This window comes from Carcharodon carcharias, chromosome 5 (assembly GCF_017639515.1).
Source record: "Carcharodon carcharias isolate sCarCar2 chromosome 5, sCarCar2.pri, whole genome shotgun sequence".
In the NCBI taxonomy this organism is placed as follows: Eukaryota; Metazoa; Chordata; class Chondrichthyes; order Lamniformes; family Lamnidae; genus Carcharodon; species Carcharodon carcharias.
Genome location: NC_054471.1, coordinates 76,454,409 through 76,480,371, shown reverse-complemented (window position 1 = coordinate 76,480,371; position 25,963 = coordinate 76,454,409). Strand labels below are relative to the sequence as shown.

Genomic DNA, 25,963 nt, shown 5'->3' with positions numbered 1-25,963 from the left:
ACAGTAAACCAAGGCTTGGGTGAATGTAAAAGATTCCAAAGCATTATTTGAAGAACAACAATGAAATCCTCCCCAGTATCCATGCCAGTATTTATTTTTCTATCTGTTATTGTCACATTGCTGTTTGTGGGAGCTTGCTGTGCGCCAATTGGCTGTCATGTGTCCTACATTACAACAGGATTGCACTTCAAAATTACTTCATGGGTTGCTTTAGGGTTCCTGAGGTTGTGAGAGATGCTATATAAATGCAAGTTTTTCATTTTTTCATTTTGTAGCTCGAGGTTACATCAATAAACGCCTATAATTTATTTACAGTCAACATGTTTCTGTTCAGAAGATATAACATTGCTTCAGTAATAAAGAAGTCAAAATCTATGTTTGTTTATGAGGGCTCAAACTAAATTGAACTAATTTTTGAAATAAGTATATTTACCAATTTTGCAAAAGGTGCTAAGGTAAAATTTAATTTGTTATATCTTTAATTCCTTTATAAAACACTGCTCTGACAGTAATTATAATGGAATGGTATCATACCATTTTGTTTAAATTGATTTTTAAAGGCTAGCCCTTCTGGGCTTTGTTAGACTACTGTTTATTAATTCAGTGAGAATCTGAATCCTATTATAAAGCTTTGTGATATTGTTGTTACTTATACAACTGTGCATTTACTCAACAGAAGCCTAGTGGTGCACTTAAGTCAGCATGGAGCCTATGCTAGAGATTGACCTTACTAACTCCCTCCCTAATCTGTTACAGTACATCACCTAATCTAACTCTTCATAAACTAACTCGTCGAGGAGTGCAGTACCATTAATGCACCATAATTAAGAATGCAACAACATGCAAGCCTTTTCTTTCTATTGTTAGTTGGAAACAGACCTCATCAAGACCAAATTACATTGAGTTGCATCAAATTTACAGAACACAAACAGGTCATTTGGGACAATTGGTCTATGCCAGTGTTTATGATTCACATGAGCCTTCTCCCATCTTACCTTGTCCTCATCCTATCTGTTTATCCTTCCATTCCTTTCTCCCTCATCGACTTATGTAGCTTCCTCCTTGTGGTAGCGAGCTCCATTTCCTTGCCACTCTTTGGGTAAAGATGTTTTTCCTGAATTCCCTATCGGATTTATCAGTAACAATCTCTCAGTTGTGGACTCACTCACAATTTTCTGTACATGTGCCCTATTGAACTCCTTCATCATCAAGACACCAATCAGGTCACCCCTCCGTCTTTTCTTTTCTACAGAAATGAGTCCTAGCCTGTTCAATCTTTCCTGATCATGCTAACCTCAGTTTTGTTATCATTAGATCATTTTTGAGTCTTCCCCGGTGCCTTTTTAATCCTTTTTATAATATGGAGACAGTACTCCAAGTGGCATCTAACCAGCGTTCTATACAAGTTTAACACAATAGGCTGGATTTTCACCACAGAGATGGGAAACAGGAGCTGGGGTCTGTTTCTGGGTCAGAACCCTGCCTCTAGTGGAAAACTGACTGAGGTTCAGATTTCCGTGGGGGGTGGAATTGGTATGGGGGCAGGTTTCCTGCACAATTAAAGCTGGTGAGGGGGAATGGAGGTGGGTTGAATGAAGTGAAGAATTCATTCAGATACCCGTAGCAGCCATCACTGAGGCTGCTGGTTGTCCTGAGGGAGAGAGCTTGTGTCAAAACCTTCCATTGAACCACAGGGAAGCAAGATATCATGGGGAGCATCCATGAGGGAGATCTTCTCAGATGGTAGCAAGAGGAGGCCACCTCATCATGTAGCAGGGGCACCTTACACCTTGGCGTCATTTCCCTCTGCGTCCACTCACTCCTCCTCTCTTACCCCCTGCTCTGCTCCTCCCCCAATGAACTGACCTCTTCCAGTGTCTCCCTGTCCTCATGGTCCACACCACTGTGGAGGGCTATGTTATGGAGAGTATAGCAGACCACCACATTGACTGAGAAACTTGCAGAAGGGTATTGCAGGACAGCAGGCACCAGAGCAGTGTCCTCTGTGCCAGGGATGCCCCATCATTTGTGATTCTGGTATGTTGCTCAGCCCTGCTGAAGAAGTCATCTGTCACCAGGGTGCAGCCACATATGAGATGCTGCAGAGCTCCACACTGAGAGGTGCATAAATGTCTGTGACCATCTGCCTAGAGAATTGTCATGTCCTTCAACACTGGTTCTCAGTAATCTATAGGTAGCTTCACCTCGCCTGTAGACCGTGTGCTCAGAGTAGTGTCTCCATTTTGTGCCCCTCGCCCTTCTCCTCTGCCCACCCTCCTCATCTCCAATGGCCTCAATTTCTGAGAGTGCCACACCAATTTCCAGCTGCACCCTTCCTGGTTCCCAGGTGGGGTCTGAACAGCCTTGCCCACTGCTACACTGTTCATGCAATGCCAGGAGGGTGGCAACCCCCTGAGCTGGTAAAGCTCTTAATGCTGACTCCACCCCTGACCTGTGATGGGCTGTTGCAACTTTAACATCAAAGAGGTGCGTCCTTTAACCTGTGATAAACACGAATACTTCCATTTTGAAACTTTTCTGGCCTCCATGACTTCCACCCCGAACATGATCCTCGCCTGCTTTCAGCTGGTCTGAGGCAGACAGCTGCTGAATGCTAGCCGTGCCTACCAAGGAAACTCCAAAACCTTTGCTTTTAATAAGCCCTTATCAATGTCAATTGGCCTGTTTAGGAGCGTGGGCAAGTTTGCAGGCCCGCACTCCTCCTCCCGCACTCACCAAAATCAGTGACACTGGAAACAGAGGCGGGATGTTTCCCGACAGAAGCACGACATTGCTGCTATTTTTCCTGGCTTCCCACCTCCCTTCCAGCCCGAATCAGGCTCCAAAAACCCAGTCCAGCATGTCTGCTTTTCAATTCTATCCCCAGTGAGGCCCAGTGTTTGGGTTGCTTCTTTTTTTTTACTTGTCTTATAGACCTGCATCTCTACTTTTGGTGATGTGCATCAAGGTCCCTCTACCCCTGTGACTCCTATTATTCAAGGAGAGTTCTTATTATCATTCTTCCTACCAAAATGCACACTTATCCAGATTAAAATTCATTTGCCAATTAAACAATTAAATGCTGTCAGTTGTCTTTAATTAAAATGGTTTAATGAATTCCTTTGTCAACATATTCTCGTTTGTGTGTAAATGGACCAGACTTTATTCATTCTTTCATGGGATGTGGGCATCGGTGGGTAGGCCAGCATTTGTTGCCCATCCCTAATTGCCCTTGAACTGGTTTGCTAGGCCACCCAAAGAGTCAACCACATTGCTGTGGGTCTGGAACCACATGTAGGCCAGACCAGAATGGCAAATTTCCTCCCCTAAAGAACATTAGTGAGCCAGATTGGTTTTTATGACAATCAGCAATAGTTTCATGGGAAAATTTACTAACTTTATATTCCAGATTTATTAAATGTACTTAAATTCCATCAGCTGCTGTGGTGGGATTTGAACCTATACCCCCGTGGCATTAGCCTGGGCCTCTGGATTACAAGTCCAGAGTCCAACACCACAATCTCCCCTGATCTAGTAATTGATTGGTTATGGGTAAACAGTCAAAAAGGAATGTGACAGTTGTCCACAGCATTCAGGGGATCCTTGGGAATCTGACTAGCCACAGTTGCTACCTTCACCATCACTTGAGGGGAAATCCTTGGATTTGCTAAGGGCATGGAGGGAAGTAAGTCAGTGCACAGGTACTAAGTGTAGAATTGTCAATGAATTCAGCACCTTTTCCCCTCAAGTCTCTGCATACTGGGTCCACTGTATGAGAAGGTGATGACTGAATGTTGGGCCCTATCTTTCAAGAGACTCCTTCATTTGTCTTAATTGTTGCAGTTTATCTATGTGTTTTTCACTGACTCACCACTCCTTTCTCATTCACTTGTTTAACTCTTAGCTGTTTTTGACAGAACTCACTGAGAGCTTCTGCTATCTACATCTGTTTAACCAGGCAATTCTGTACTTTTAATACTACGAACAATTTCTAGGTATCCCTGCATGTGGTATCTGAAGGGTCAAAGAAAGCAAACCAGCCGTATGCAACCATTTCGGAACTAGATAGTGAAACATAGCTTCTACTGAAAGCCACATTCATTCAACCATTCAGTGATCCATTCTGATTTATTTCTCTTTGACCTCTTCAGAATTTGTTAATTCTACAGCACAGGATTAAGATAACAACCACCTAAAGTCCTCTGTTACAAGCCCTGTTTTATTAAAAATAATAGAATCATAGAATGACCGCTAAGTAAAATAATGCCTCCTCCTGTTGTCTCTGGTTCTTTTGCGTATCACCTTACCCTAACCCCAACCCTAACCTGAACCCTAACCCATTAAATTGCATCCTCTAGTTCTGACTCTTCTACCACAGGGAACAGTTTTTCCTTATTTGCTCTATCAAAACCACTCATGATTTTCAATACTTCTATCAAATCTCTACCTAATCTCCTCTGCTCCAAGGAGAACAACCCCGGCTTCTCCAGTCTCTCCATATAACTGAAGTTCCTCATCCCTGGAACCATTCAACTAAACCTGTACTTCACCCTCTCCAAAGCTTTGACATCCTTTCTAAAGTGTGTGCCTAGAATTAGATGCAATACTCCAGCTGAGACCAACTACCACATATCCTGTCCCTCCCAAGCAACAGCCCAGAGACATGTGGCCAGGAAGCACTAGACATTGAACATAATTGAGGAGTGTACAGGATGGCAACTTGAAGCACAAGAAGGCAGGAGAATCAGACAATGGAAAATTATTGGTTGTGCTGAAGTTTTGGGATAGACTTTACACTTGACCTGGTGTAAGAGAGAGCTACCCGACCTGACAAAGGCTTCCCACTCTGCCTATGCTAACCCTGCTGACCGTCATTTTCAAAGGGTGCTATCTGTTGTGCAGGCACAACACGTATCTGCTTTTTGGAGGCAGGATCTTCGGGATCCTGTGATGCTTGCTGTTTGACAGATGGGAGGATTGTGAGCAATGCGCTGGCCAGTTTTAAATCAGGCTGTGCAGCAGATGAGGCAGAAAATCTTTGTAAATTACTTTCTCAACGGGGCTTCCAGAGGAGCAGGAGTGCTTCAAAAGTATAATATGGGCCGGACTCATCCAGCCTCTACAATTTCTCCCTGCCCTTTCTACGTATAAGAGCATAGAAAACAGGGGCAAGAGTAGACTAGATGACCCCTCAAGCCCGCTTCGTTATTCAATAAGATCATGGCTGATCTTTGACCTCAACTCCACTTTCCTGGCCGATCCCCTTATGAGTCCAAAAATCTATCGATCCCAGTCTCAAAATATACTCAATGACTGATTTGTGACCCCCTGTGGTAGACAACAGCAAAATTCACAACCCTCTGAGTGAAAAAAAATCTCTTCTAAATGGCTGAACCCTTAGCCATTACACCTAGTTCAAGACTCTCCAGTCAGAAGAAACACATTGTCACAGTGTCACCCCTCTCGAGGTCTCTTAAGAATTTTACACATTTCAATGAGGTCACTTCTCATTCGTCTAAGCTCCAGAGAATAAATGAAGTCATGCCGACCAGTTGCCTGAGAATCAAGTGTTTATATGCATTATCCAGTGCTTTCCAATGCAACGATCAGCATATTGATTTAAACAGCAGCTTATAAAAGGACTAACAGAAGATCATAAGAAACAGGAGCAGGAGTAGGCCATTCGGCCCCTCGAATGTGCTCCATTAGTCAATAAGATCATGGCTGATCTGACTGTGGCCTTAATTCCTGGCTGCGACACCTCCCACCCGCCCTCCACACCCCCCCCTTCCCTGCTGTTGCCCCCCACTGTCCCCACCAAAACTCTTAACTCTCCTGTCAATCAAAAATCTAACTCAACCTTGAATATAGTCAATGACCCAGCCTACACTGCTCCCTGGGAAAAGAATTCCAAACACTAAAGACCTTCTGAGAGAAGAAATTCCTCCTCATCTCAGTCTTAAATGAGAGACCCTTATTTTCACAGAATCACAGAATCCTTACAGTGCAGAAGGAGGCCAATCAGCCCATCGAGTCTTCACTGGCTCTCTGAAAGAGCATTCCACCTAGTCCCACTCCCCTGCCTTATCCCCATAACCTTGCATATTCTCTCTTTTCAGGTAGCAATCCAATTCCCTTTTGACTACCTCGATTAAACCTGTCTCCAGCACCCTTTCAGGAAGTTTGTTCCAAACTCCAACCACCCTCTGGGTGAAAAAACAAAATTCCTCACATCACTTCTATTCCTTTTGCCAATTATTTTGAATCTGTGCCCTTTAGTTATTGATCCTCCCTTGAGTGGAAACAGTTTCTCACTATTTACCCTGTCCATACCCCTCATGATCTTGAAGACCTCTGTCAAGTCTCCTCTCAGCCTTGTTTTCTTCAAGGAAAACAGTCCCAACCTCTCCAATCTATCCTCACAGCTACAGTTCTTCATCCCAGGAATAATTCTTGTGAATCTCCTCTGTACTCTTCCAATGCCTTCACATCCTTCCTCAAATATGGTGCCCAGAACTGGATGCAGTACTCCAGATGAGGCATAACTAGCACCTTATACAAGTTCAACATGACCTCTTTACTCTTGTACTCAATACCCCTATTATTAAAGCTCAAGATACAATGTGCTTTATTAACTGCTCTTTCAACATGCCCTGCCATCCTCAATAATTTATGTACATATATACTGTCCCTCTGTTCCTGCACCTCCTTTAGAGTTTCTCCCTTTATTTTATACTGTCTCTCCATATTCTTCCTGCCAAGATCAATCACCTCACACTTCTCTGCATTGAACTTCATCTGCCCTTATCTGCCCAGTCCACCAACATGTCTATGTCCTTTTGCATTTCAAGACTATCCCCATCACAGTTGACAATGCTTCCAATCTTCGTATCATCTGCAAATTTTGAAATCATAGCTGGAACACTACAGTCTAGGTCATTAACATATATCAGGAGGGAAACTGTGTCCCCAGTTCTAGATTCCCACACAAGGGGAGACATCACCTCAGCATCTACCTGGTCAAGCCCGCTCAGAATAGAAATATAGGAACAGGGGACTTGGGAGCAGGAGTAAGCCATTCAGCCCTTCAAGCCTGCTCTGCCATTCAATAAGATCATCGCTGGTCTTTTTCAATAAGATCACTTCTCATTCTTCTAAACTCCAATGAGTATAGTCACAACCTGCTCAGCCTTTTCTAATAAAATAACACCTTCATCAATGGAATCAACCTAATGAACTATCTCTTACCTATAACCAGCGCAAGTATTTGCCTCCTTAAGTAAGGTGACCAAAACTGTACACAGTACTTTAGGTGTGGTCTCACCAATACCATGTACAGTTGTAGCAAGACTTCCTTACTTTTATACTCCATCCCCCTTGCAATAAAGGCTAAAGTTCCATTTGCCATCTTAATTGCTAGCTACCTGCATGCCAGCTGGTGAAATGCATTCATTACTGGTACTGGACCAGAGTAAGGATATACTGACCTTGGGAGAAATGCAGCCCAGATTCACTAGAAAATAAAATAGGGCAGATTCCGGAAATATAAAATAAAAATAGAAAAAACTGGAAACACTCAGCAGATCTGGCAGCAACTATGAAGAGAGGAACAGAGTTAATGTTACAGGTCGATGACGTTTCAGGCCAGGCTCGAAATATCGGGGTGAATTTTTAGGTTCCAATGGGGACAGGCACAGAATCTCCCACCACTGGCCTAGGTGCTGGTTCCCTGGCTCCACCCTGCACTCAGATCATTTTCCCAGAAGCAATATAATGGGGTGGAAGGGAAGTGACAGGCCTACCAACCCGCAAGAAGCGGGTAGCCAATTGACCTTGTTAAAGGCCTGTTATTGGAGGCTGACTAGAATTTTCTCTGGGGAAGATGAGGTACAATGCAGATTCCTGGCGGCGGTCTCCCGGAAGTAGATGAGGGGTGGTGCTCCATAGAGAGCCCTCACTGCCTGTCGGGCTTCAGCTTCAGTCATCTGAGTTCCAGGACATTACTACAGGAGTTCCTCAGGGTAGTGTCCTTGGTCCAACCATCTTCAGCTGCTTCATCAATGACTTTCCTTCCATTATAAGGTCAGACGTGGGGATGTTCGCTGATGATTTCACAATATTCAGCACCATTCATGACTGCAGATACTGAAGCAGTCCATGTCCAAATGCAGCTAGACCTGGACAATGTCCAGGCTTGGGCTGACAAGTGGCAAGTTACATTGGCACCACACAAGTGCCAGGCAAGACCATCTCCAACAAGAGAGAATCCAACCATTTCCCCTTGACATTCAATGGCATTACCATCACTGAATCCCCTACTATTAACATCCTGGGGGTTACCATTGACCAGAAACTGAACTGGACTAGCCATATAACTACTGTGGCTACAAGAGCAGGTCAGAGGCTAGGAATCCTTTGGTGAATAACTCACTTCCTGACTCCCCAAATCCTGTCCACCATCTACATGGCACAAGTCAGGAGTGTGATGGAATGCTCCCCACTTGCCTGGATGAGTGCAGCTCCAGCAACACTCAAGAAGCTCAACACCATCCAGGACAAAGCAGCCCACTTGATTGGCACCCTCCACCTCACTCCCTCCCTCCATCATCAAAGCACAGTAGCAGCAGTGTGTACCATCTACAAAATGTACTGCAGAACTCACCAAAGCCCCTTAGGCAGCACCTTCCAAACCGACAACCACTACCATCTAGAAGGACAAGGACAGCAGATAGAAGGGAACATCACCGCCTGGAAGCTCCCCTCCAAGTCACTCACCATTCTGGCTTGGAAATATATCACCATTCATTCACTGTCGCTGGGTTAAAATCCTGGAACTCCCTTCCTAATAGCATTGTGGGTGTACCTACACCACATGGACTGCAGTGGTTCAAGAAGGCAGCTCACCACCACCTTCTCAAGGGCAACTAGAATGTGCCATAAATGCTGGCCCAGCCGGTGATGCCCACATTCCGTAAATGAATAAAAGAAACAGGCCGCCCTGTGGAGGGAATCCTCACTCCCACCAAGTGGGCTGCTTTGTCCTGGATGGTGTTGAGCTTCTTGAGTGTTGCTGGAGCTGCACTCATCCAGGCAAGTGGGGAGCATTCCATCACACTCCTGACTTGTGCCTTGTAGATGGTGGACAGGATTTGGGGAGTCAGGAAGTGAGTTATTCACCAAAGGATTCCTAGCCTCTGACCTGCTCTTGTAGCCACAGTAGTTATATGGCTAGTCCAGTTCAGTTTCTGGTCAATGGTAACCCCCAGGATGTTAATAGTAGGGGATTCAGTGAAGGTAATGCCATTGAATGTCAAGGGGAAATGGTTGGATTCTCTCTTGTTGGAGATGGTCTTGCCTGGCACTTGTGTGGTGCCAATGTAACTTGCCACTTGTCAGCCCAAGCCTGGACATTGTCCAGGTCTAGCTGCATTTGGACATGGACTGCTTCAGTATCTGCAGAGTCGTGAATGGTGCTGAATATTGTGAAATCATCAGCGAACATCCCCACGTCTAACCTTATGATGGAAGGAAGGTCATTGATGAAGCAGCTGAAGATGGTTGGACCGAGGACACTTCCTCCACACATGCAATGCCTATTATATGTTTTAAATTTAAAAAAGTTGGAGAGAAGGTGGGCTCCATCTTGGGGCACCCACTCTCTCACTTACCTCGAAAAGCCATCTTCTCCAAGCATTCTCATCTCTCCTCATATTTGCACCATCACTCAGACTGCCTGTCTGACTTCACCCCTGTCTCAGCTTTTCTGCCACTGAAGCCCTCATTCATGTCTTTGTTACCTTAAGACTTGACTAATCCAGTGCTGGTCTCCCATATTCTACCCTTTGCAAAGTTGAGGTCATCCAAAACTTTGTTGCTTGATGTCTTAATTTTCTCCAATTCTCTCCCTATATCCCCTGTGCTTGCTCATTGTCTCCCAGTCAAGCAACACCTTGTAAAATTTTATTCTTGTTTTCAAATCCCTCCATTGCCTCGCCCCTCCCTATGTCTGTGATCTTCTCCAGCCTTCGGAGGTATCTGTGCTGCTCTAATTCTGGCCTCTCGATTATTCCCAATTTTAATCATTCCAGCACTGTTGGCTGTACCCTCAGCCGCCTGGGCATAAGCTCTGGAATTCCCTCCTACACCTCTCCCCCTCTCTACCTCATTTTTCTCCTTTAAGATACCTCTTTGGTCAAGCTTTTGGTCATATGACCTAATATCTCCTTATGTAGCGCAGTGTCATTCTTTGTATTAGAATGCTCCTTTGAAGTGTCTTTGGTTGTTTTATTATGTTAAAGGTGCTATATAAATGTAAGTTGTTGTTGCTGGCAGGCTTTTTATTGGCCCCCAAGCTTTGAGAGCCTCCCCACCGTCCTTAATTGGAGGTGACCTCTGAAGAGTTTTTACAAGTTTTTAAAATCACAAAGGCCACAACTGCTAAGTTGTCATTGTGGAGGACAATCCCTTTACTGGAGAGCCAGCCGGCTCAGCTTTGGCTCTGCGGCTATGGTGGGTGCGAGAGGAAAACTGTCTCCGAGCTGAATGGAGCGCTCAGTGTGTGTGTCTGAGTGTGAGTGAGTATTTGTGTGTGTATGTGTGTGTTTGTGTCTCTGAATGCATGTGTGTGCATGCGTTTGTGTGTGCTTGTGTGTTTGTGTGTGTGCGTGTGTGTGTGTGTCTGAGTGTGTGTGTCTGTGTGTGTGTGTGTGTGTGTGGTGGTGGTGGGGGGTGTGGGCGGTGCGGTAGTATGCCAGAAGAATCTGATTGTCAGTAAGGTTTCTTTTATTGGAGGACACAACGTTCCGGCCCTTAAGCTTTCAGCTTAGGTGTCACACTTGAGCTTCTTCAGTTACTAACATCTAAACATTTTGTAAATGGTAAATGTGCTGAATTTTGATTCACCAGGATTAACTCAAGCAGAGCAGTGAGAAAAATAACATGAACAATCTGGTTGGATGTTGAGCTGAAGCAAAGTCAATTACAGAAGCCAGGGATTTGCTTTGGGACTTTTTCCCCTTTTCTTAAGTTGTTATTTTGTACACACTGTGCTGTCAAGTGTGATTTGGTGTTATTTGTCTTCCATTGATTCACTTACATCCCTGTTGAATAGGTCACTGTGTTTGTATTTCTGAGGACATGGTCAAAAGGAATGCTTAATTTGAAGCTAATTTTGAATGTGGTTATTCTGCCAACTGGTAATAGGTTCTTCTGTGTTAGATATTCTGTGTGTTCAATCAATTTAGTATTGGTAAGAGTCTTGGCCAGAATTTTCCTAACACCAGTTTAGATGAATGACAGTGCTGGAGAATAATCAGTCCTGTTTCAGTGAATGGCTCGAATGAGGAGATATTTAAACAACTGCTGTTATTTGTTTTACATTCCATAAATATTTCTCGTTCCTTCCCAACTCCCCCACCCCTCTGCCACCCCCAAGCCCACCCCATACACCTGTAGTGTGAGCTGTGGCTCAGTTGGTATCACTCTTGCCTCTTGAGTCTCAGTTCAAGTCACACCCCAGGCTTGAGTGCAAAAGTCAAGGTTGACTCTCCAGTGCAGTACTGAAGGAGTGCTACATTGTCAGAGGTGCTGTCTTTCAGATGTCTTTCTACCTGCTCTGTTGGATGTAAAAGACCCCATGGCAGAAGAGTATGGGGGTTATCCCTGAGCAATATTTATCCCTCAATCAACATCCAAAAAAAATTACCCGTTCATTATCACATGTCTGTTTCTGGGAGCTTGCTGTGTGCAAATTGGTTGCCATGCTTCCTACATTGAGTCCTTTTCAAAAGTGCTTAATTGGCTGCAAAGCAAATTGAGACATCCAGTGACCTAGAAAAGCATTATATAATTGCAAATCTATCTTTCCTTTTCACCTATTTTTTCAAGGTAACAACTCCTATAAGTAAGGCCATACCCGATAGCTCAGGTAACCAGTCTTCATAGGAGTCCGTGGGTTGGAAGGCTACTGTACCAATCAGGGCATCTCACCAAGCCGAAACAACAACTGATGTCCAGTAACTATACTTTCAGAAAATGTCACTGGACACTGACTGGGAGTAACAGTTACTTGGTTTCCCTTCCTTCCCTTTCTAATCCAGGTACATTGAAGCCAATGGTAATGTGCCCCTCCTTCCCACCCTTAGCACCTTGGCTGAGGGCATGTTAACAAGCACAGACCAAGATCAAACCTTGGTTGAACCATAACAAAAACAGAAATACCTGGAAAAACTCAGCAGGTCTGGCAGCATTGGCGGAGAAGAACAAAGTTGACATTTCGAGTCCTCATGACCCTTCAACAGAACTAAGTAAAAATAGGAGAGGGGTGAAATATAAGCTGGTTTAAGGTTGGGGGGGGGGGGGTGGGGGGCGGTGGTGGGGGGGAGAAGTGGGGGAGGGGGTTGCAGGGACAAGCAAGCAGTGATAGGAGCAGATAACCAAAAGATGTCACAGACAAAAGAACAAAGAGGTGTTGAAGGTGGTGATATTATCTAAAAGAATGTGCTAATTAAGAATGGATGGCAGGACACGCAAGGTACAGATAGCTCTAGTGGGGGTGGGGTGAAATAAGATTAAAAGGGCATAAAAGATATAAATTTAAAAACAATGGAAATAGGTGGGAAAAGAAAAATCTATATAAATTATTGGAAAAAACAAAAGGGAGGGGGAAGAAACGGAAAGGGGGTGAGGATGGAGGAGGGAGTTCAAGATCTAAAGTTGTTGACTTCCGGACTGAATATTGAGTTCTTTTAAATAATATCACCACTTTCAACACTTCTTTGTTCTTTTGTCTGTGACATCTTTTGGTTATCTGCTCCTATCATTACTTGCTTGTCCCTACAACCAACGCCCCTCCCCCACTTCTCCCCCCACATTAAACCAGCTTATATTTCACCCCTCTCCTATTTTTACTTAGTTCTGTTGAAGGGTCATGAGGACTTGAAACGTCTTCTCTGCCGATGCTGCCAGACCTGCTGCGTTTTTCAGGTATTTCTGTTTTTGTTTTGGATTTCCAGCATCCGCAGTTTTTTGTTTTTATCTTGGTTGAAGATGGTTTAGGTCTCCATATTATAAAAATAATAGAGTCACTGAAGAAAGCACAATAAAGCTTCAAAAGGATATTACCAAAACTGAGCTGTTATAACTATCAAAAAAGATCAAACAGGCCAGGTGGGGGGCTGGAGGGGCTTGAAAGGGTAAATGTAAAGAAGATGATTCCACTTCTGTTGGAAACCAAAACCATGGACCACATATAGGAACAGAAGGAGGCCATTCAGCCCCTTTATCCTGTTCCTCCAATCAGTAAAACAATGGTTGATCTGTATCTTAGCTCCATTTATCCACTTTGGCTCTAACCTTTTTAGATCCTTGCCTAACAAAAATCTCTCAATACCAGTTTTGAAATTTTCAATTGACCTTCAACATCAACAGTTCTTTAGGGGAGAAAGTTCCAAATTTCCAATTTTACTCTTATTGTAAAAATGTTCTTCCTAACATCACCCCTGAGCAGCCTAGCTCTAATTTTAAGGATGTGTCCCCTTGTTCTCGACTCCTACACCAGGGGAAATGCTTTCTCTCTGCCTACTCTGTCAAATCCTTCAATAGTCTCAAACAACTCTATTAGATCACTCCCCTAATCATCAATATTCAAGAAATACAAGTCTAGACTATGCAAGCAGTACTCATAACTTAACCCTTTTAATCCTGGAATCATTCTGGTGAATCTATGCTGCACCTCCTCAAAGACCAGTCTATCCTTCCTGCAGTGCAGTACCCAAACTGAATGCAGTTCTCCAAATATAGTGTAACCGATCCTCTATGTACAACTGTAACATAACTTCCTTACCTCACCATCTTGAGATGAAAGCCAACACTCCATTCGCTTCTTACATTATTTTTATACTATTCACCAGCTTTTAATTATTTATGTCCTTGGATCCCTAAACCTTCCTGTGCATCCAGTTCTTAACTTCTCACCATTTAGAGAGTTTTTTTTAATATTAATTTACGGGATGTGGGCTTCACTGGCTGGGCCAGTATTTTTTGCCCATCCCCAATTAGCCTTGAGAAGGTGATGGTGAGTCACCTTCTTGAACCGGTGCAGCCATGTGGTGTAAGTACACTCACAGTGCTGTTAGGGAGGGAGTTCCAGAATGTTGACCCAGTGACAGTGAAGGAATGGGGATATATTTCCAAGTCAGGATGGGGAGTGACTTGGAGGGGAACTTCCAGGTGGTGGTGTTTCCATTATCTGCTGCCCTTATCCTTCTAAGCGGTAGTGGTCATGGGTTTGGAAGGTGCTGTCTCAGGAGCCTTGGTGAGTTCCTGCTGTGCGTCTTGTAGATGGTATACATTGCTGCTGCTGTTCATCGGTGGTAGAGGAAGTGAATGTTTGTGGATACGGTGCCAGTCAAATGAGCTGCTTTGTCCTGGACTGTGTCAAGCTTCTTGAATGTTGTGGGAGCTGCACTCTTCCAGGAAAGGGGGAGTATTCCATCACACTCCTGACTTGTGCCTTGTAGATGATGGACAGGATTTGGGGAGCCAGGAGGGGAGTCAATCACCACAGAATTCCTACCTTCAGACCTGCTCTTGTAGCCACAGTATTTATATGGTTAGTCCAGTTCAGTTTCTGGTCAATGGTAACCCTCAGGATGTTAATAGTGGAGGATGTAGTGATGGTAATGTCATTGAACATTGAGGGATGATGGTTGGATTCTCTCTTGTTGAAGATGGTCATTGCCTGACTCTTGTGTGGCACGAATGCTACTTGCCACTTGTCAGCCCAAGCCTGGATGTTGTCCAGGTCTTGCTGCATTTGGAAATGGACTGTTTCAGTATCTGAGGAGTAGCAAATGGTGCTGAACATTGTGCAATCATCAGCAAACATCCCCACTTCTGACGTTATGATGGAAGAAAGGTCATTGTTGAAGCAGCTGAAGATGATTGGGCCAAGGCATTACCCTGAGGAACTCCTGTGGTGATGTCCTGGAACTCAGATGATTGAAACTGAAGCCTGGCAGGCAGTGAGGGCCCTCATCTACTTCCAGGAGACCACCTCCAGGAGCCTGCATTGTCCTGGAGCTGAGATGACTGACCTCCAACTACCACAGCCATCTTCCTTTGTGCTATGTGCTCAGCGGAGCGTTTTCCGCCTGATTCCCATTGACTCCAGTTTTGCTAGGGCTTCTTGATGCCACACTCAGTCAAATGATGCCTTGATGTCAAGGGTACTCACCTTCACCTCACCTTGGGAGTTCAGCTCTTTTGTCCATGTTTGTAATGAGGTCTGGGCATCAATGAGCAGGTTATTGCTAAGCAAATGCCACTTGATAGCACTGTTGATGACCCTTTCCATTACTTTACTGATGATCAAGAGTTAACTGATGGGGAGGTAATTGGCCGGGTTGGATTTGACCTGCTTTTTGTGTACAGGAAATACCTGGGCAATTTGGCAGCTTGGCAAGGGGAATGGCAATTTCTTGAGCACAAGTCTTCAGTACTATTTCCTGAATATTTGCAGTATCCAGTGCCTTCAGCCGTTTCTTGATATCACATGGAATGAATTGAATTGGCTGAAGACTCGCATCTGTGATGCTGGACACCTCCAGAGGAGGCTGAGATGGATCATCCACTCGGCACTTCTGGCTGAAGACTGTTGCAAATGCTTCAGCCTTATCTTTTGCACTGATATGCTGGGCTCCTCCATCATTGAGGATAGGAATATTTGTGGAGCCTCCTCTTCCAGTGATTAGTTTAATTGTCCACCACCACTCACGCCTAGATGTGGCAGGACTGCAGAGCTTACATCTGATCCTTTGGTTGAGGGATTGCTTAGCACTGTCCTAGTATTCTGACCCATCTTTCTTGGGTCCAAAGTGGGTGATCTCACACTCCCCACATTGAACTCCATCTGCCACAGTTTGGCCCACTCACTCAATCCACCAATGTACCTTGGCAACTTCCTCCTCCATATTAGTTCCTCTGCTGCATAACTTCATCTGGGGTGTTCCTGTCCCGCCCAAGGTGGGAACTGTTGCAGGTGAGGTGGAAAATTTGGCAGACCATCCAAAGACACGTTGACTTCAGGCGGGAAATGCTGTGGGACCGGAAAATCCTGGTCTTGGTGTTAATGGTGTAGATGGGCCATATAAAGTGGTAATTCATTAGTCCAATAGGGAATTGAGGAGCAACATCTTCATCCAGTGTTTGGTGAGAGTGTGGAATTTGCTATTATGAGCAATAATTGAGGTGAACAGCATTGAAGCATTTAAAAGGAGGATAAGATAAGTACGTGAGGGAGAAAGAAACAGGAGGGTGTGTTGATGGAGTTTGACGAAGTAAGCTGGGAAGAGGCTCATGTGGGGCATAAACACCAGACCCAGGTTGAGCTGAATGACTTGTCTCAGCACTGGTAATTCCATGCAAAATCTGGGACTTCCCTGGTCCCATGTGACCAAGTTCCATACCAGTCAATGCAGTTACCAAGCAAGGCATCAGCGAAGATTCAGAAAGGTGTTTTCTCTAAGCAATCTTTTTTCTCTCTTTCTAGTTGCTTGTTTTCAGCAGGATGACAGCCTATAAAATATTATTGATAGGACAAGCAATTCAGCAGATTTCTCACTCTGCTGCTCATCTATTTTTCTATTACTGTATTTAAGCTGTGCCAGGCTCAAAGTGACAGTAATAAAGTATAAAAACATCCTGCTCTGACAGCAAATCAGTCAAGCACACAAATGTCTAACTTGTAAAATATACGATCTATTCAAGAAAATTCAAATGAAAGGAATATAAGGCACTTGACAGTATTGGATGTAAATAAATAGGTTACAGTACTGGAGCTAGGCCACATGTATGTATCAATCCCCCAAATCTGCTTTCCAATATCCAGCCCATGCTGGTGTTTGTCATGCTCCTCATGAGCCTCTTGCTACCTCTCTTCATCTAAGCTTTCAACATAGGAGAGATGGTTGTGTAGTGGTAACATCACTGGATTAGTAACCCAGGGGCCCAGGTTATTGCTTTGGGGGCATGGCTTCAAATCCCACCATGACAGCTGGTGGCATTTAAATTCAATTAATGGGGAAAGAAATCTATCAATCTGCTCTGGTCTCAGTATGACTCCAGATCTGCAGCAAAGTGGCCTAACAAGCCCCTCAATCCAAGGGATGGGTGATGAATGCAGTCCTTACCAACAATGCCCACATTTTGTAAAAAGAATGAATTTAAAAAGAATTTCTACTCCTGTACTAATTCAGCTTCGCCTTAAATGTATCTATGCTATTAATCTCAACTACCCCTTGTGGTAAAAAGTTGTATTCCCACTTCCTCTGAGCAACAACCCCCACCCCTGCCAATCCCATGACCACACAAGCCAGTAAAATGTTTATAAAGCATCCTCCCTATCTATTGCTTTGAGAGTACTGTGTAGAGTTTTGGTCTCCTTATTTAAGAAAGGACATATAGAAGCAGTTCAGAGAAGGTTCACTAGACTGATTCCTGGGATGGGGGGTGGTTATCTTATGCGGAAAGGTTGGACAGGCTGGGCCTGTATCCATTGGAGTTTAGAAGATTGAGAGACAATCTTATTGAAACATATAAGATCCTGAGTGGTCTTGAAAAAAGTGGATTCTGAAAGGATTCTCCTTTTGGGAGAGACTAGAACAGGGGTCATTGTTTACAAATAAAAGGTCTTCCATTTAAGCTAATAATGCGGTGAAGTTTTTTCTCTCAGAGGGCTGTGAATCTGTGAAACTCTCTACCCCAGAGAGGGGTCGGCAGGGTCATTGAATATTTTTAAGGCAGAGATAGAAAGGTTCTTGACTAATAAGGGGGGTGAAAGGTTACTGGGGGTAGGCAGGAAAGTGGAATTGAGGTTACAATCAGATCAGTCATAATCTTATGAAATGGCGGAGCAGGCTCGAGAGGCCAGATGGCCTACTCCTGTTCCTAATTCATATGTTCATATGTTTATTAGGTAGCAGTACTTCTAAGTTTGGAATAGAGTAGGTTTTCCAGATCTCTGACATAGGATTCATTTCGCTGAACAGTTGAGGAAACTCGGCCACAGTTTGTTCTGTTACTGTTCCAATTTTCTTGTTCTTTTACTGTTCAATAAATTGTTTGGCATTAACAGTCTAAAATATTATCTAGCATCATTCTGTCACTTTCTGAATCTATAAATAAGATGATCTGAAATAGAGTTCTCAAATGTGAGCTGGGTATTAGAGAAAGCAAATATTCTCTTGAAGCTTAGAATGTTATGCTCTCCTTCTGCAGTTTTACAACCCTCCAATAACTCTGCACCCGTCCAGTTCTTAACTCTTGTGCATCCTCAGCTTGCATCACTCTGCTATTGGTGGCCATGCCTTCAGCAGACAAGTCCGAAGCTCTGGAATCCCATCTCCAAACCTCTCCACCTCTCGCTTTTATGATGCTCCTACATCTGACCACACTGTCAAATTATCTCCCTGTGTGGCTTGGGTGTCATATTTTGTCTGATGACACTGCTGTGGAGTGTCTTGCAATGTTTCCCATGTTAAACATGCTATATAAATGCAAGTTGTTGTTGTCACCATTGAACCTTAGAATTGAAGCAATTTTTCATTATGTACCCTGTCACAATTCTTCCTAAATTTGAAGTCTTCTGTCAGGTCTTCCCTCAATCTCTTACATTTCATAAGGGAACAAAAAAAGACTAATTGCCAGTCTCTTTACATTGAAGGAGGAAAGAAATAACAAAGGGAAGGTCAGTATTTGGATAGGAGAGATTAAATGACAAAAGTAATGATGGTGAAAGCCAAAGGGAGATGATAATAGGACAGGTAGAGAAATAAAAGATGGGTCTAGCGGAGGTGTAACTGGTTACAGCAAGATAGCAGAGGGAGTGCGGAAACATGGAAAGTCTGGCAAAGAGGAGGAGGCTCCCATGGCTCAGAAATGTGAAGGGAAAAGGTGGGTAGAGCCTAGGAGTGCAGAATCTCCTGCTGGCTGTGTACCGATAGGGATCCCGTCCCAAACACCAGCCCATGTCTCCTCCACTCGCAGTGATTGTGGGCTGCCACTCTTCATTTCCAAAGAGCCTAGATTGCTCCTTAGAGGTAGAAAGGATGAATCACCCAAGCTTTTGCCTTTTCTTGCCACCTACTGATTACAAACTGATAATAAATCAGTTTAAATGTAATTTTTCCTTAACGAGTTGCTGAATTCTTACTAAGAGCACCAACCTTGCCTTAGTGGGTAATAATCTGACTTCTGAGTCACAAAGATTGTATGTTAAAGTGCCCCCTACGGAAACATGAGAACATAACCCAGGCTGGCATTCCTGAGGGAGTGCTGCACTGTTAGATCTGATCATTCTCATGTTGCTGCTTGTGGGTTTGTGTGTAAATAGACTGCCACTTTTCCTCCATTACCCATAGTGACTGCTCTTCAAAAAGTACCTCATTAGCTGTAAAGTGCATTAAAACATCTTAAGGATGTGAGCAAGAAGTTCTTTCTCTTTATTTCATAAAACTTCCTAAATTTTTGTAACTTCTTTGCACAGGAAGAAGAACTGCGGAAAAGCGGAGAGGCCAAGTATGCGCATTTAGGTGATGACCTTCATGTGCTAATTGAGGTGTTCGTCCCAGCTGGAGAAGCCTATTCCCGCATGAGCCATGCATTGGAAGAAGTCAAGAAATTCCTGGTCCCAGTAAGTTCCTTTGCCTTCGAGAAAATAACGTATTGATTTTTTTTTAAATTTCTGGATCTATTTATGAGCTGCTCTTATGAGATGTAGCCTATCTTCTTCACAGGATGGTTACAGTCACCCAAAGTCTTGGAAGGCACTGCTTATAACTGTTAGTGATCACTAGCCAACTTACCAAGTGACATTTGCAGAAGCTCTGATATGAGCTACTGCTGCTGCTCTGCTTGTATTAGCTTTACCATGAATCAACTCCATTTCGCATAGAAGTCGCTCAGTACCTGGAAATGTAGGGCTTGTCAAGGCCGTCAGAGCTCAGATTCGACAATAGAAGTGGCTAAACCTTTAGGGATCAGGGAGGGACTTCGGCAGATGCAGATTTAATAGATGTGGTGGGATCTGATCAGGTAGATGGTATATTGTCTATGAACTGGCAATTTGGTGAACAGACTAATAGGGGAGATGGCGGTGTATTGATAATGTCACTGGGCTAGTAATCCAGAGGCCCAGGCTAATGCTCTGGGGGCATGGGTTCAAATCCCATCATGGCAGCTGGTGGAATTCAGAATTCCAATTGAATTGAATTCAATTAACAAAATCTGGAATATAAACCTAGTCTCAGTGATAGTGACCATGAAAGTATCATTGAAAACCCATCTGGTTCATTAACATCCTTCCAGGAAGGAAATCTGCTGGTCTGGCCTACATGTGATTCCAGACCCACAGCAATGTGGCTGCCCTCTGAAAAGGCTTAGCAAGCCACTCAGTTCTAGGGCAGTTAGGGATAGGCATCAAATTCTGACCTTACCAGTGATGCCCACATCCCATAAAAGAATAAAAATAAAATTCATGCTTTCCAATTTTCATCTATTATTGCTGGCAGGAAAGGGTGAGTGGCTGGAACTGGCAGATCACAGTTTGTGACCCAGTGCTCTCTGAGAACACACAAGCCCTTCCTTCTAATACCATCAGAGCTATGCCTCAGCCATATCTTTTTGCTGGCAATGATTTTCAAACTTGGAAATCCATTTCTTACCTCTGACATGGATGTGTACAGATCTCACCTCTACACCCGAGTATCCTAGCCCGACTAATACAACTTGGGTTGTATTATTAATTTTTTAAAAATTAAAGCCTTGTCTGAGAATCACAGAATGGTACAGCACAGAAGGACACCATTCAACTCATTGTGTCTGTCGCATCTCTTTGAAAGAGCTGTCCAATTAGTTCCACTCACTGTTCTTTCCCTACAGCCATGCAAACTTTTCCCATCAAGTATTTATTCAATTCCCTTTCCAAAGTTATTATTGAATCAGCTTCCACTGCCCTTTCAGGCAGCGCATTCCAGATCACCATAATTCACTCTGTAAAAATATTTCTTCTCCTCTCCCCTTTGGTTGTTTTGCCAACCACTTTAAATCTGTCTGCTTTGGTTACTAACCCTTCTGCCACTGGAAACAATTTCTCCTTATTTACTCTTTCAAAACCCTTCATAAATTTGAAACTTTTATTAAACTTCCCATCAACATTTTTTTGTTCGAAGGAGAACAATCCCAGCTTCTTTGTTCTCGCCACAAAACTGAAGTCCCTTATCCCTGGGCCCATTCTAGTCAATCTCCTCCACACCCTCTCCAAGGCCTTGACATCCTTCCTAAAGTGTGATGCCCAGAATTGGACACAACACTCCAGCTGGGACCTAACCAGTGTTTTATAAAGGTTTAATATAGCTTCTTTAGTTCTGTACTCTATTACTCTAATAATGAAACCAAGAATTCCATATGCTTTAAGAGTTGTTTGAAGGCTTTCACAGTAACATTGAGTAAGACAATTTTATGGTTACACCCTGTTACCTTCAAAGAGCTCGTTAGCAGAACTGATAGGCCTCCACGTTTTGAGCAGAATACTCTGCCCATTGTCTGGATGAATGACTGGAACAGATGAAAGAGGTTGCTATATATATAACACGCTAGCATACGAGATGCCTCAGAGAGGCTACGGAGATCGGCCAACACCATACCGTCCCGCGAGACAACAGCCTTTCTTATTTGTGACATCTGGTTACTCTTAATCAAGGCACACATTTACCATCCATTGGGAACAACTAACTAACCAGCAACAAGAATGTTAACATGCACCAAACTATTATGAACACAATAGCCTAACATTCAGCAGTAAGATCCCGCCATCCTCCAGTACATATAATGACCCCTTTCACTTGTTCCAGTCATTCCCCCAGATGATGGGAAGGGTGTGTTAGTAGCAATGTGAAAGGGAAAGCCAAATGTATAAATCTCTGCCTGTCAGTACACAGCCTCTCCATTGGCAAATCCTTAGCTGTGCCTCCTCATGGCAACTCATGGAAATTAGGTCCCTCGCAGCCCCAGGCTAAAGCTTCATAGGAATTTGGAGGAGGTTTGACCCCTAGACATGTCACTTGGACAGGCCCTGGGACTCATAAACCAAACACCCTATGGACAAATAGCTTCAATGCCTTGTGAATACCTCAGGTGAGTTGAAGGTTAAGGGAGTAAATCCTGACAAAGAATCTGGAGTGGAACCCAAAGGCATAAGTATGTCATCTTTCTGGAAACTGCTACAGCCAAGCAGGTGGCAAACATAGTGCTTTGTAACCCTTTGAACTCAGCTGAGAAGGTTGAGAGGAGGCGCCCTGATGTTTGGGTAGCCCAGGGTCGCTGTTATAGAGTTGATCTTCAGACAACTTTTCTTAGTGGAAACATTTAACTTTATTTACAAGACAGCAGCAGCAGCAACTATACATATGCATCAAGCTCCATAACTAAAGAAGAATTCTCTTGTAGAGGTTCCCTGCACTGTTAACTCATTGGTTTACACAGATCATGTGATTTTACAACACCAGATTATTCTTAAAGCTACTGTCCAACATTTCCCAAAACTATAATTACTACAGTCTTCATAAATTTTGCCCAGGCTTGAGGCCCAGAATCGACACTCCAGTTTCACTGCTGAGTGTTAACGCAACACTGGAGACAGTAGTTATGAGTTAGCACAGAGTTGACCACCATGGTGCAAACTATCGTCTTACAAGACAGAAAACTGCCGTTCTCTACCTGGTTAATTGTAAAATCATCTTACTCAGTGTTACCCAGATGCCTTTTTTTTAAACAGACTTCTCAACTCATCCTGCCATCTTCAAAGGTTTGTGCACATACGCTGACAGGTCTCCCTGTTCCCGCAGCCCCTTAAAGTTGTGCTATTTAGTTCTGTTGGATCCTAGTCACTAGTTTGGCTGGACTTATGGATCCAGGTTGCACACTTGTTTCGGGCTGACCGAGTTGGTACCATAGACAGAGTAGATCAGTAGACAGTTCTTAGGTAGAACACCTATTTATTTACAAAGGAACTCAGCAGCAACACTTGTGTGCTTTCAACTCAAACCCTATCTCTACATTACAGACTAACCATAGACTACCGACGACTGAGGTACCCCATGCTACTCTGCAATTGGATGCTAAGATCATGTGATCTTCTGTTATAACATTCTTCTTAAAGATATATTACACATCAGATTACCACAAATTCATATTGCCTCTCTTCATTCATCCAGTGAAAATCTTTCATGCTTAAAGAGGTAATTTCATGCTGAAAGCAATAAAATTTTAGTGAAATACAATAAGGTCATGTGTTTTCAATTTGAAAAGGAAGTTACTCCAAAACACAACACAATGTACAATGACCAGCTGGTCAACATTTCTATTTCAAAAGCAAAAAAAGTTAGGGTAAATTTGTAAAGAACCTTGATTAGACTACACTCAGAGAGTTCTGTTCTCACTTTTGGTCTCCATAGTACAATAAGGATATAAAGACACCAGAGAAAATTTCAAAAGAGATTTGCCCAAGTGATACGAGAACTATCAGGGAAGATTTAATAGGCAGGGGGTCTTTACAAAACAGAAGACTTGTAGGTGACCTGATTGAGAACCATAAAATTATGAAGGAATTCAAAAAGGGTAGACACAGAGAGAATACTTGGCCACTTGGTCAAGAAGAGGGGCCATAATAAATATAAGATAGTCACTATTCAATCCCATAAGGAATTTAGGAGGAACCTTTTTTTCTTCGGGCATCACTAAAATATGGAACTCATTATCACAAGGAGTAGTTGAGGCGAATGCCATCGATGCATTTAAGAGGAAGCTGGATAAACACATGAGGGAGAAAGGAATAGATGAATAAGTTGATAGGGTGAGATGAAGTAGGGTGGGAGGATGTGTTTGTGAAGCATATACACCGACATGAGCCAGTTGTGTTGCACGACCTGTTTCTGTGCTGCAAATATTACATAATTCTAAGCAAAAGAGCATTTCATTGCAGTTGGTGGTGAAGGGCTGTAATTATCAGAGAAATTAGCAACTGAATTTACACAAGTAGATGAATTAGTGCTTGAAGTCCACCACATATTACTCATGCTCATTTTATATGCAAAAAAGCAAAGAGCACAAAACTTGAATGCTGTGAGATTGGCTGAGAAGAATATGCTGAACAGCTGCAGCTCAGTATGTAGCACTCCCCTCCCTAAGGCACAGTCTTGTGGATTTAAGTCCCGCTCCTGGGACTTGAGCACATAAAGCAGACCGGCATTCCAGTGAGGGAGTGCTGCACATCAGACGTGCTGGCTTTTGGATGAAACGTTAAACCGAGGCCCTTTCTGGACTCTCCAGTGGATGTAAAATATCCCATATGACCATATTGTGAGCTTCCTGGGCGATGGGTTCCCGAAATCAACTCCACTTCAAAAAAAAATTAACAGGTCATTGTCACATTGCTGTTTATGGGATCTTGCTGTGCAGATATTACCTGCTGTGTTTCCCACATCACAACAGGAACCAAATGCTGGCCTTGCCAGCGATGCCCACATTCCATGAAAAAGTAAGGGATCCCTACTTTGTTTCATATTGTTATTATTCCTTCCCTTTGGCCACTCATACACCTCTCAAGCTGAAACATTAAAAATGAAACTATCATTGTTTTTCAGTTAGTTCTTACCAGTTGTAGATTTTACTTCACTAAACTGCGCAATGTGAAATGCATCAAAATGTTGCAGTGTAGGCAACTGACTGATTGGTGTATTTGTGCTGTGAAAGGGCTCGAAAAGCTTGCATTCTTCAGCCTTAAAAGGAAGCAAGATACCAAGCAGAATAAAAAAGCAGTTCATCCCGAGCACTATTTCGAGTTGAACACCAACGATAGGACAAATGGATCGGGCTGCAAACCAATAGAAGACAAGCTCAGAAATTTTGTCAGGTAGCACTTCTTCACAATTTAGCGATGTAATATCAATTGTGATGGTGGGAGAAATGAATCTACGGGCAGAATTTAATACCCTCACTCGAGGTGAGTTTGGAGGCAGGGGCATTTAATCAGGAGTGGGGCACCGGGTGGCACCTTACTGCCTCTGCCCCAATTAAGTCTGGGGCAGGAAAGCTATGAACGACCTTCTCATGCTGCTGCCAATTGAAGCTCAATAGTGGGCAATTAATACCCTCATACCAGTGCCATTATTCAACCAGCAGCGGGTAGGGCAGTCACCTTGTGGGGAGCCCAATACCCATCTGGTTCACTAATGTCCTTTTGGGAAGGAAATCTGTTGTCTTTACCTGGTCTGGCCTACATGTGACTCCAGACCCACAGCAATATGGTTGACTCTTAACTGCCTTCTGAAATGGCCGAACAAGACACCCAGTTGTAACAAACCACTACAAAGATACAAAAAAGGAATGAAACCGGATGGATCACCCAGCATCAACCTAGGCACCGGAAATGACAAAGGCAAAGACCCTGCAAAATCCTTCTTAATACCATCTGGGGGCTAGTGCCAAAGCCAGGAGAGCTGTCCCACAGACTAGTCAAGCAACAGCCTGACAGAGTCATCCTCATGGAATCATTTCTTACAGATAATGTCCCAGACTCCACCATCACCATCGCTGGGTATGTCCTGGCCCACTGGCAGGACAGACCCAGCAGAGGTGGCGGCACAGTGGTATGCAGTCGGAAAGGAGTTGCCCTGGGAGTCCTCAACATCAACTCTGGACCCCATGAAGTCTCATGGCATCAGGTCAAACATGGGCAAGGAAACTTCCTGCTGATTATTACGTACTGCCCTTCCTCAGATGATGAATCAGTGCTCCTCCATGTTGAACACCACTTGGAGGAAGCACTGAGGGTGGCAAGGGTGCAGAATGTACTCTGGGTGGGAGACTTCAATGTCCATCACCAAGAGTGGCTCGGTAGCACCACTAC

At 43.7% G+C, this 25,963-nt stretch overlaps 1 protein-coding gene across 1 annotated transcript in view; it reads left to right on the top strand.

Moving 5' to 3' along the window:
• khdrbs2 (KH domain containing, RNA binding, signal transduction associated 2) overlaps positions 1-25,963 on the top strand; it is a 718,527-nt gene that overhangs the window by 346,291 nt on the left and 346,273 nt on the right. Inside the window, exon 4 of the mRNA XM_041187172.1 lies at positions 19,544-19,690. Coding sequence (XP_041043106.1) covers positions 19,544-19,690 — 147 coding nt within the window. The remainder of the gene's footprint in view (positions 1-19,543; positions 19,691-25,963) is intronic.